The 12,500-nt window shown below is 38.3% G+C and overlaps 1 protein-coding gene across 2 annotated transcripts in view; it reads right to left on the minus strand.

The window, feature by feature from the left end:
* LOC137436414 (cytochrome P450 1A1) overlaps positions 1-12,500 on the minus strand; it is a 29,514-nt gene that overhangs the window by 507 nt on the left and 16,507 nt on the right. For both annotated transcript variants that reach the window (XM_068130175.2, XM_068130176.2), the window contains 3 exons: positions 3,422-3,545; positions 3,210-3,296; positions 1-2,133 (listed from right to left, as the gene is read on the minus strand). The exon at positions 1-2,133 is cut by the window's left edge and continues 507 nt beyond it. In XM_068130175.2, coding sequence (XP_067986276.2) covers positions 1,851-2,133; positions 3,210-3,296; positions 3,422-3,545 — 494 coding nt within the window. In that variant the 3' untranslated portion in view covers positions 1-1,850. The remainder of the gene's footprint in view (positions 2,134-3,209; positions 3,297-3,421; positions 3,546-12,500) is intronic.

The raw sequence follows: 12,500 nt of genomic DNA on the forward strand, positions 1-12,500 counted from the left end.
GTGTTGATTTATAAGGCAGTTTGAGGAGTTAAAAAAAAAAAAAAAGTTTATTGATGTCAACACTTCCTGCGAATGTTTAGATGATTTTTTTTGTGCCTTCGCCCCCGAAGATGGCCGGACCGGAGGCATTATTTTGGTCAAGATGTGGTGGTCCAGATTTTGCCATCAACGACTTCGTTTCAAACAACAAAATAAACTCGGATGTCTCACTATTGTTTTCAGTTGCAGAAAAAGTAAACTTTTGAACCCCAAAAAGAAGAGTTTGAGCATTTACTTTAATGCACTGGAACGAAAAGGAAAGTGAGCATGGATTTAGAATATAGAATATTATATAAAACAAGAGGCCATCTTTTTATAACTTGTTAAAGGGTAGAGGAGGACATTGGCAAAAAGGGTGTGTGTGTGTGGTTGAGGAAAGATAGGCGAGGTAAAGGGAAGAAAGGACATTTAGGAAGTAACTAAGGGAGCACAGAAGCCAAATGCTCCACCATATGTGTGTATGTAATAAGTAGATAACCCAATGTCGTTTATAACATGAGATTTTTTGAAACAGGCTAACAAACAGCATGGATTCTTGTCACAGTTTTAAGTTGCTCTAGCATGAGAATTTTATCATGGCTGTTTTATAAAACAAAGACCTATAACTATTTGTCATTATACGATCCCAGGTTTACCTCCTGATTGCTATATATGACTTCTATATGACTCCTGGGCTAGCGGGATGGCACACTACCCTCTAAGTTGGAATCCAGACTCATCTATAAAGTTATTCTTCCCAAACTCATCTATAAAGTTATTCTTCCCAAACTCATCCATAAAAGTTTCCATTTATAAAGTTCTTCTTCCCATACTCATCTATAAAGTTTCCATCTGCAAAGTTCTTCTTCCCAGACTCATCTATAAAGTTTCCATCTATAAAGTTCTTCTTCCCATCTTCCCAGACTCATCTATAAAGTTTCCATCTATAAAGTTCTTCTTTCCATCTTCCCAGACTCATCTATAAAGTTTCCATCTATACTCATCTATAAAGTTCTTCTTCCCATCTTCCCAGACTCATCTATAAAGGTCTTCTTCCCATCTTCATCTATAAAGTTCCCAGACTCATCTATAAAGTTCTTATTCCCATCTTCCCAGACTCATCTATAAAGTTCTTCTTCCCATCTTCCCAGACTCATCTATAAAGTTCTTCTTCCCATCTTCCCAGACTCATCTATAAAGTTCCCAGACTCATCTATAAAGGCAGACAAGGCGAGGCATCAATGTGTGCGCGCCGTCCCTCGTTTGGACGTTAACTTGGGCGTCCCGTCTGGCAGCGTTAGTTGGTCAACGTTAAAGATCCCACGGTGTCCTTCACGAAGAGTACGTGAGCTATCGCCAGCACCTTGGCCAATTTAAAATTCCTGCCCTGACCACAATTGGGAAGGCAATGGCAAACACCCAGCATGACCCTTGCTGCTCCCGCAGCACCGACGCTCTGTAACAGAGTAGACCATATCAGAATCACAATACGACTCGTATATACGTACTGTGTCGTGTTGCTCATTAGCCCTCATGTATTATATGTACAAACTTCTCAATGAGTTCTTGGTGGTGAAAAGACCCAAAAATTAGATGTTCTCAAACAAATTTTCCATGAAGTGATAAGAAGTGACTTTTTAAGCACAATGTATAATTTGACCGCTTAAACTGTGTCCCGACCACCGACCGGTACACACAGGACAGGTGGTGGTCGATGCACCGACCGGCCATTTTGCCAGAAAAGGATTGCAGTCGCTATTGTCTTTGCTGCAGATATTTCATCCCCAAATCAGTTTTTCTTTCTTGAGCAATTTTCCACCTCAAGCAATCTTTCAATTCCGTGCTCTGAAGGACAACCTGTAGTGCTTGTGCTTCATCGATAGACCAAACGACGGAGTCAGGTCGATGTCCTCGCCCGGTCGCGCCTCGATGTGAAGCTGCTGCAAAAGGATCGCCATGAAGAGGAACACTTGCATGCGAGCAATCACTTCCCCAGCGCAACGTCGCTTGCCCATGCCGAACAACAGCACGTTGTTGCAAACCAAGCGGTCCATTTGACCGTCGCTGTTGATGAAGCGCTCCGGCATGAAGAGCTCCGGGTCTTTCCAAACGTTTCTGCAAAACCACCGAGAAATGTCCGTGAAACCTTGTTCACTTTCAGTGCAAAACACGAGCTTGGTCTCATGCCATTTTTTTCTGTACAGTCTGAAATTTCCAGCCTAATGCGTGAAAAACAACTTCATACAAGACAGCTGAAACAGGCAAGAAGTGCTCCACAACTAATGGAAGAAACCGTTCAAACTCTAATAATAATCCGATACGAAACTTCAAAGGTGTCGCCTTTTAAAATCGAAATGTCCAACTCCTCGCAATACTGTGCGACAATGTTTGGGGAAAAGACTGCCATGCTGAGTAATCTGTAAGAGTTAAAAAAATACACCGGATAACCTCAAAAAAAAACTGATCAGGGATACAATCTCACGCTGACGCCATGATGTGGGATGTTTTTAACAATTGGTCGAGAAAGGAAAAAAAAAAACTCTTCTTATCAAGATTTTTTTCAAAAAGTATCACGTGATCGTCACTTTTAATCGGCTGGCCATAAGGAACAAACAGAGACCTAGTTATTTATTTTTACAAAAAAAAGGACGGAGTTCTGAAACAGACAGACAGACCCGAACTGAAAAATCCACGTGGGACAAGATTGTCGATCAGACGCTATGCTAAAAACACAAACATTTATCACAGGTTCGGAACAAACGAGAAACCTTCTCAAAGCGATCCTTCAAAGCTTTGCCACTGTCGTCTCACATTCTTTTGTTTCCACCTTCCATGTTTTTTGAATAACGAGCGATTTTCTTGATGTGAATAATTATGTTACAATGTCCAAAGAGATTACCACCAACATCTTTTTCTGAACGGTAATGGCGATCGGGGCACATGACATTGAAGAACCCGGAAGTGGATGTAGAAACAGGGTGTCTGAATAAAATGTATGCAGACTTTATATATCAGAAACTATGCTATCCTGTCCTTCTGCACTTCATGGGTACAAGCAATCACACGGCAACGCCATCTTTTCGGTATAAGTAACACTCACCATCGCCCCTCTCTCTGCTATTTCATTAATTTTTTTGAAAATCTGAATACATTTTATTGAGACACCTTGTAGCAATGCGATAATGTGTTACCTGTCATGGTTTGCTTGCCATTGGTTCACAAACACGCAGGTATTTTTGGGAATGAAGTAACCTTCAAATACAACGTCTCTCGTAGTGCTAAGGAGCGGTGGGGGACGTGAGAAAGAGTTTAGCCCATTAATGAACTTCATTTGTTTCAAATATAAGAATGAGCAAGGAATGATTCTATTTCTGACACATATTATACATCTCGGCACACTCACCAATGTGGGATGGTCATAGGGACAAAAGAGCTATGGCGGAACAGTTCCAGCATGAAGGCCTCGGTGTACGGCAGATTCGGCTTGTCGGTAAGCCGAGGGAAATTTGTCCTGTCCACCGTTGCATCTGGAGAAATTAGGCAACAACAGGAAGTAACAGGGGAAATTAGACAAAAACAGGAAGTATCAGGGGAAATTAGACAAAAACAGGAAGTATCAGGGGAAATTAGACAAAAACAAGAAGTAACAGGGGAGATTAGACAAAAACAGGAGGTATCAGGGGAATTTAGACGAAAACAGGAAGTATCAGGGGAAATTAGACAAAAACAAGAAGTATCAGGGGAAATTAGACAAAAACAAGAAGTATCATGGGAAATTAGACAAAAACAAGAAGTATCAGGGGAAATTAGGCAAAAACAAGAAGTATCAGGGGAAATTAGGCAAAAACAAGAAGTATCAGGGGAAATTAGACAAAAACAGGAAGTATCAAGGGAAATTAGACAAAAACAAGAAGTATCAGGGGAATTTAGACAACAACAGGAGGTATCAGGGGAAATTAGACAAAAACAGGAAATAACAGGGGAAATTAGACAAAGACAAGAAGTATCAGGGGAAATTAGGCAAAAACAAGAAGTATCAGGGGAAATTAGACAAAAACAGGAAGTATCAAGGGAAATTAGACAAAAACAAGAAGTATCAGGGGAATTTAGACAACAACAGGAGGTATCAGGGGAAATTAGACAAAAACAGGAAATAACAGGGGAAATTAGACAAAAACAAGAAGTATCAGGGGAAATTAGACAAAAACAAGAAGTATCAGGGGAAATTAGACAAAAACAAGAAGTATCAGGGGAAATTAGACAAAAACAGGAAGTATCAAGGGAAATTAGACAAAAACAAGAAGTATCAGGGGAAATTAGACAAAAACAAGAAGTATCAGGGGAAATTAGACAAAAACAAGAAGTATCAGGGGAAATTAGACAAAAACAGGAAGTATCAAGGGAAATTAGACAAAAACAAGAAGTATCAGGGGAAATTAGGCAACAACAGGAGGTATCAGGGGAAATTAGACAAAAACAGGAAATAACAGGGGAAATTAGACAAAAACAAGAAGTATCAGGGGAAATTAGACAAAAACAAGAAGTATCAGGGGAAATTAGACAAAAACAAGAAGTATCAGGGGAAATTAGACAAAAACAAGAAGTATCAGGGGAAATTAGACAAAAACAGGAAGTATCAAGGGAAATTAGACAAAAACAAGAAGTATCAGGGGAAATTAGACAAAAACAGGAAATAACAGGGGAAATTAGACAAAAACAAGAAGTATCAGGGGAAATTAGGCAACAACAGGAAGTAACAGGGGAAATTAGACAAAACAGGAGGTATCAGGGGAAATTAGGCAACAACAGGAAGTATCAGGGGAAGTTAGGCAACAACAGGAAGTATCAGGGGAAATTAGACAAAAACAGGAAGTATCAGGGGAAATTAGGCAACAACAGGAGGTATCAGGGGAAATTAGACAAAAACAGGAAATAACAGGGGAAATTAGACAAAAACAAGAAGTATCAGGGGAAATTAGACAAAAACAAGAAGTATCAGGGGAAATTAGACAAAAACAGGAAGTATCAAGGGAAATTAGACAAAAACAGGAAGTATCAGGGGAAATTAGGCAACAACAGGAGGTATCAGGGGAAATTAGACAAAAACAGGAAATAACAGGGGAAATTAGACAAAAACAGGAAGTATCAGGGGAAATTGGACAAAAACAAGAAGTATCAGGGGAATTTAGACAAAAACAGGAAGAATCAGGGGAAATTAGACAAAAACAGGAAATAACAGGGGAAATTAGGCAACAACAGGAGGTATCAGGGGAAATTAGACAAAAACAAGAAGTATCAGGGGAAATTAGACAACAACAGGAGGTATCAGGGGAAATTAGACAAAAACAGGAAATAACAGGGGAAATTAGACAAAAACAGGAAGTATCAGGGGAAATTAGGCAAAAACAAGAAGTATCAGGGGAATTTAGACAAAAACAGGAAGAATCAGGGGAAATTAGACAAAAACAGGAAATAACAGGGGAAATTAGGCAACAACAGGAGGTATCAGGGGAAATTAGACAAAAACAAGAAGTATCAGGGGAAATTAAACAACAACAGGAGGTATCAGGGGAAATTAGACAAAAACAGGAAATAACAGGGGAAATTAGACAAAAACAAGAAGTATCAGGGGAAATTAGGCAACAACAGGAAGTATCAGGGGAAATTAGACAAAAACAGGAAGTATCAGGGGAATTTAGACAAAAACAGGAAGCATCAGGGGAAATTAGACAAAAACAAGAAGTATCAGGGGAAATTAAACAACAACAGGAGGTATCAGGGGAAATTAGACAACAACAGGAGGTATCAGGGGAAATTAGACAAAAACAAGAAGTATCAGGGGAAATTAGACAAAAACAAGAAGTATCAGGGGAAATTAGACAAAAACAGGAAGTATCAAGGGAAATTAGACAAAAACAAGAAGTATCAGGGGAAATTAAACAACAACAGGAGGTATCAGGGGAAATTAGGCAACAACAGGAAGTATCAGGGGAATTTAGACAAAAACAGGAAGTATCAGGGGAAATTAGGCAACAACAGGAAGTATCAGGGGAAATTAGACAAAAACAGGAAGTATCAGGGCAAATTAGGCAACAACAGGAGGTATCAGGGGAAATTAGACAAAAACAGGAAGTATCAGGGCAAATTAGGCAACAACAGGAGGTATCAGGGGAATTTAGACAAAAACAGGAAGTATCAGGGGAAATTAGACAAAAACAAGAAGTATCAGGGGAAATTAGACAAAGACAAGAAGTATCAGGGGAAATTAGACAAAAACCGGAAGTATCAGGGGAAATTAGACAAAGACAAGAAGTATCAGGGGAAATTAGACAAAAACCGGAAGTATCAGGGGAAATTAGACAAAAACAAGAAGTAACAGGGGAGATTAGACAAAAACAGGAGGTATCAGGGGAAATTAGACAAAAACAAGAAGTATCAGGGGAAATTAGACAAAGACAAGAAGTATGAGGGGAAATTAGACAAAAACCGGAAGTATCAGGGGAAATTAGACAAAGACAAGAAGTATCAGGGGAAATTAGACAAAAACCGGAAGTATCAGGGGAAATTAGACAAAAACAAGAAGTAACAGGGGAGATTAGACAAAAACAGGAGGTATCAGGGGAAATTAGACAAAAACAAGAAGTATCAGGGGAAATTAGACAAAGACAAGAAGTATCAGGGGAAATTAGACAAAGACAAGAAGTATCAGGGGAAATTAGGCAACAACAGGAAGTATGAGGGGAAATTAGACAAAAACAGGAAGTATGAGGGGAAATTAGACAAAAACAGGAAGTATCAGGGCAAATTAGACAAAAACAGGAAGTATGAGGGGAAATTAGGCAACAACAGGAAGTATGAGGGGAAATTAGACAAAAACAGGAAGTATCAGGGCAAATTAGACAAAAACAGGAAGTATGAGGGGAAATTAGACAAAAATAGGAAGTATCAGGGCAAATTAGACAAAAACAGGAAGTATGAGGGGAAATTAGACAAAAACAGGAAGTATCAGGGCAAATTAGACAAAAACAGGAAGTATCAGGGCAAATTAGACAAAAACAGGAAGTATCAGGGCAAATTAGACAAAAACAGGAAGTATGAGGGGAAATTAGACAAAAACAGGAAGTATCAGGGCAAATTAGACAAAAACAGGAAGTATCAGGGCAAATTAGACAAAAACAGGAAGTATGAGGGGAAATTAGACAAAAACAGGAAGTATCAGGGCAAATTAGACAAAAACAGGAAGTATGAGGGGAAATTAGACAAAAACAGGAAGTATCAGGGCAAATTAGACAAAAACAGGAAGTATCAGGGCAAATTAGACAAAAACAGGAAGTATGAGGGGAAATTAGACAAAAACAGGAAGTATCAGGGCAAATTAGACAAAAACAGGAAGAATCAGGGCAAATTAGACAAAAACAGGAAGTATGAGGGGAAATTAGGCAACAACAGGAGGTATCAGGGGAATTTAGACAAAAACAGGAAGTATGAGGGGAAATTAGACAAAAACAGGAAGTATCAGGGCAAATTAGACAAAAACAGGAAGTATCAGGGCAAATTAGACAAAAACAGGAAGTATGAGGGGAAATTAGACAAAAACAGGAAGTATCAGGGCAAATTAGACAAAAACAGGAAGAATCAGGGCAAATTAGACAAAAACAGGAAGTATGAGGGGAAATTAGGCAACAACAGGAGGTATCAGGGGAATTTAGACAAAAACAGGAAGTATGAGGGGAAATTAGACAAAAACAAGAAGTATCAGGGGAAATTAGACAAAGACAAGAAGTATGAGGGGAAATTAGGCAACAACAGGAGGTATCAGGGGAATTTAGACAAAAACAGGAAGTATGAGGGGAAATTAGGCAACAACAGGAGGTATCAGGGGAATTTAGACAAAAACAGGAAGTATGAGGGGAAATTAGACAAAAACAGGAAGAATCAGGGCAAATTAGACAAAAACAGGAAGTATGAGGGGAAATTAGGCAACAACAGGAGGTATCAGGGGAATTTAGACAAAAACAGGAAGTATGAGGGGAAATTAGACAAAAACAGGAAGTATCAGGGCAAATTAGACAAAAACAGGAAGTATCAGGGCAAATTAGACAAAAACAGGAAGTATCAGGGCAAATTAGACAAAAACAGGAAGTATGAGGGGAAATTAGACAAAAACAGGAAGTATCAGGGCAAATTAGACAAAAACAGGAAGAATCAGGGCAAATTAGACAAAAACAGGAAGTATGAGGGGAAATTAGGCAACAACAGGAGGTATGAGGGGAATTTAGACAAAAACAGGAAGTATGAGGGGAAATTAGACAAAAACAAGAAGTATCAGGGGAAATTAGACAAAGACAAGAAGTATCAGGGGAAATTAGACAAAGACAAGAAGTATCAGGGGAAATTAGGCAACAACAGGAAGTATGAGGGGAATTTAGACAAAAACAGGAAGTATGAGGGGAAATTAGACAAAAACAAGAAGTATCAGGGGAAATTAGACAAAGACAAGAAGTATCAGGGGAAATTAGACAAAGACAAGAAGTATCAGGGGAAATTAGGCAACAACAGGAAGTATCAGGGGAAATTAGACAAAAACAGGAGGTATCAGGGGAAATTAGGCAACAACAGGAAGTATCAGGGGAAATTAGACAAAAACAAGAAGTATCAGGGGAAATTAGACAAAAACAAGAAGTATCAGGGGAAATTAGACAAAAACAAGAAGTATCAGGGGAAATTAGGCAACAACAGGAAGTATCAGGGGAAATTAGACAAAAACAGGAGGTATCAGGGGAAATTAGGCAACAACAGGAAGTATCAGGGGAAGTTAGGCAAAAACAGGAAGTATGAGGGGAAATTAGACAAAAACAAGAAGTATCAGGGGAAATTAGGCAACAACAGGAGGTATCAGGGCAAATTAGACAAAAACAGGAAGTATCAGGGGAAATTAGGCAACAACAGGAAGTATCAGGGGAAGTTAGGCAAAAACAGGAAGTATGAGGGGAAATTAGACAAAAACAAGAAGTATCAGGGGAAATTAGGCAACAACAGGAAGTATCAGGGGAAATTAGACAAAAACAGGAGGTATCAGGGGAAATTAGGCAACAACAGGAAGTATCAGGGGAAGTTAGGCAACAACAGGAGGTATCAGGGGAAATTAGACAAAAACAGGAAGTATGAGGGGAAATTAGACAAAAACAGGAAGTATCAGGGCAAATTAGACAAAAACAGGAAGTATCAGGGGAAATTAGACAAAAACAGGAAGTATCAGGGGAAATTGGACAACAACAGGAAGTATCAGGGGAAATTAGACAAAAACAGGAAGTATCAGGGGAAATTAGACAAAAACAGGAAGTATCAGGGGAAATTAGACAAAAACAGGAGGTATCAGGGGAAATTAGGCAAAAACAGGAAGTATCAAGGGAAATTAGACAACAACAGGAAGTATCAGGGGAAGTTAGACAAAAACAGGAAGTATCAGGGGAAATTGGACAAAAACAGGAAGTATCAGGGGAAATTAGACAAAAACAGGAAATAACAGGGGAAATTAGACAAAAACAGGAAGTATCAGGGGAAATTAGACAAAAACAAGAAGTATCAGGGGAAATTAGACAAAAACAAGAAGTATCAGGGGAAATTAGACAAAAACAAGAAGTATCAGGGGAAATTAGACAAAAACAGGAAATAACAGGGGAAATTAGACAAAAACAGGAAGTATCAGGAGAAATTAGACAAAAACAAGAAGTATCAGGGGAAATTAGACAAAAACAGGAAGTATCAGGGGAAATTAGACAAAAACAAGAAGTATCAGGGGAAATTAGACAAAAACAAGAAGTATCAGGGGAAATTAGACAAAAACAGGAAATAACAGGGGAAATTAGACAAAAACAGGAAGTATCAGGGGAAATTAGACAAAAACAAGAAGCAACAGGGGAAATTAGACAAAAACAGGAAGTATCAGGGCAAATTAGACAAAAACAGGAAGTATCAGGAGAAATTAGACAAAAACAAGAAGTATCAGGGGAAATTAGACAAAAACAGGAAGTATCAGGGGAAATTAGACAAAAACAAGAAGTATCAGGGGAAATTAGACAAAAACAAGAAGTATCAGGGGAAATTAGACAAAAACAGGAAATAACAGGGGAAATTAGACAAAAACAGGAAGTATCAGGGGAAATTAGACAAAAACAAGAAGCAACAGGGGAAATTAGACAAAAACAGGAAGTATCAGGGCAAATTAGACAAAAACAGGAAGTATCAGGGCAAATTAGACAAAAACAGGAAGTATCAGGGGAAATTAGACAAAAACAGGAAGTATCAGGGGAAATTAGACAAAAACAAGAAGCAACAGGGGAAATTAGACAAAAACAGGAAGTATCAGGGCAAATTAGACAAAAACAGGAAGTATCAGGGCAAATTAGACAAAAACAGGAAGTATGAGGGGAAATTAGACAAAAACAGGAAGTATCAGGGCAAATTAGACAAAAACAGGAGGTATCAGGGGAAATTAGGCAAAAACAGGAAGTATGAGGGGAAATTAGGCAAAAACAGGAGGTATCAGGGGAAATTAGACAACAACAGGAAGTATCAGGGGAAGTTAGACAAAAACAGGAAGTATCAGGGGAAATTGGACAAAAACAGGAAGTATCAGGGGAAATTAGACAAAAACAGGAAATAACAGGGGAAATTAGACAAAAACAGGAAGTATCAGGGGAAATTAGACAAAAACAAGAAGTATCAGGGGAAATTAGACAAAAACAAGAAGTATCAGGGGAAATTAGACAAAAACAAGAAGTATCAGGGGAAATTAGACAAAAACAGGAAATAACAGGGGAAATTAGACAAAAACAGGAAGTATCAGGAGAAATTAGACAAAAACAAGAAGTATCAGGGGAAATTAGACAAAAACAGGAAGTATCAGGGGAAATTAGACAAAAACAAGAAGTATCAGGGGAAATTAGACAAAAACAAGAAGTATCAGGGGAAATTAGACAAAAACAGGAAGTATCAGGGCAAATTAGACAAAAACAGGAAGTATCAGGAGAAATTAGACAAAAACAAGAAGTATCAGGGGAAATTAGACAAAAACAGGAAGTATCAGGGGAAATTAGACAAAAACAAGAAGTATCAGGGGAAATTAGACAAAAACAAGAAGTATCAGGGGAAATTAGACAAAAACAGGAAATAACAGGGGAAATTAGACAAAAACAGGAAGTATCAGGGGAAATTAGACAAAAACAAGAAGCAACAGGGGAAATTAGACAAAAACAGGAAGTATCAGGGCAAATTAGACAAAAACAGGAAGTATCAGGGCAAATTAGACAAAAACAGGAAGTATCAGGGGAAATTAGACAAAAACAGGAAGTATCAGGGGAAATTAGACAAAAAACAAGAAGCAACAGGGGAAATTAGACAAAAACAGGAAGTATCAGGGCAAATTAGACAAAAACAGGAAGTATCAGGGCAAATTAGACAAAAAACAGGAAGTATGAGGGGAAATTAGACAAAAACAGGAAGTATCAGGGCAAATTAGACAAAAACAGGAGGTATCAGGGGAAATTAGGCAAAAACAGGAAGTATGAGGGGAAATTAGGCAACAACAGGAGGTATCAGGGGAATTTAGACAAAAACAGGAAGTATGAGGGGAAATTAGACAAAAACAAGAAGTATCAGGGGAAATTAGACAAAGACAAGAAGTATCAGGGGAAATTAGGCAACAACAGGAAGTATCAGGGGAAATTAGACAAAAACAGGAAGTATCAGGGCAAATTGGACAAAAACAGGAGGTATCAGGGGAAATTAGACAAAAACAGGAAGTATCAGGGGAAATTAGGCAACAACAGGAAGTATCAGGGGAAGTTAGGCAACAACAGGAAGTATCAGGGGAAGTTAGGCAACAACAGGAAGTATCAGGGGAAATTAGACAAAAACAGGAAGTATGAGGGGAAATTAGACAAAAACAGGAAGTATCAGGGCAAATTAGACAAAAACAGGAAGTATCAGGGGAAATTAGACAAAAACAGGAAGTATCAGGGGAAATTGGACAAAAACAGGAAGTATCAGGGGAAATTAGACAAAAACAGGAAATAACAGGGGAAATTAGACAAAAACAGGAAGTATCAGGGGAAATTAGACAAAAACAAGAAGTATCAGGGGAAATTAGACAAAAACAAGAAGTATCAGGGGAAATTAGACAAAAACAAGAAGTATCAGGGGAAATTAGACAAAAACAAGAAGTATCAGGGGAAATTAGACAAAAACAGGAAATAACAGGAGAAATTAGACAAAAACAAGAAGTATCAGGGGAAATTAGACAAAAACAAGAAGTATCAGGGGAAATTAGACAAAAACAGGAAGTATCAGGGGAAATTAGACAAAAACAAGAAGTATCAGGGGAAATTAGACAAAAACAAGAAGTATCAGGGGAAATTAGACAAAAACAAGAAGTATCAGGGGAAATTAGACAAAAACAAGAAGTATCAGGGGAAATTAGA

Source organism: Myxine glutinosa, chromosome 11 (assembly GCF_964187855.1).
Source record: "Myxine glutinosa chromosome 11, kmMyxGlut1.1, whole genome shotgun sequence".
NCBI lineage: Eukaryota > Metazoa > Chordata > Myxini > Myxiniformes > Myxinidae > Myxine > Myxine glutinosa.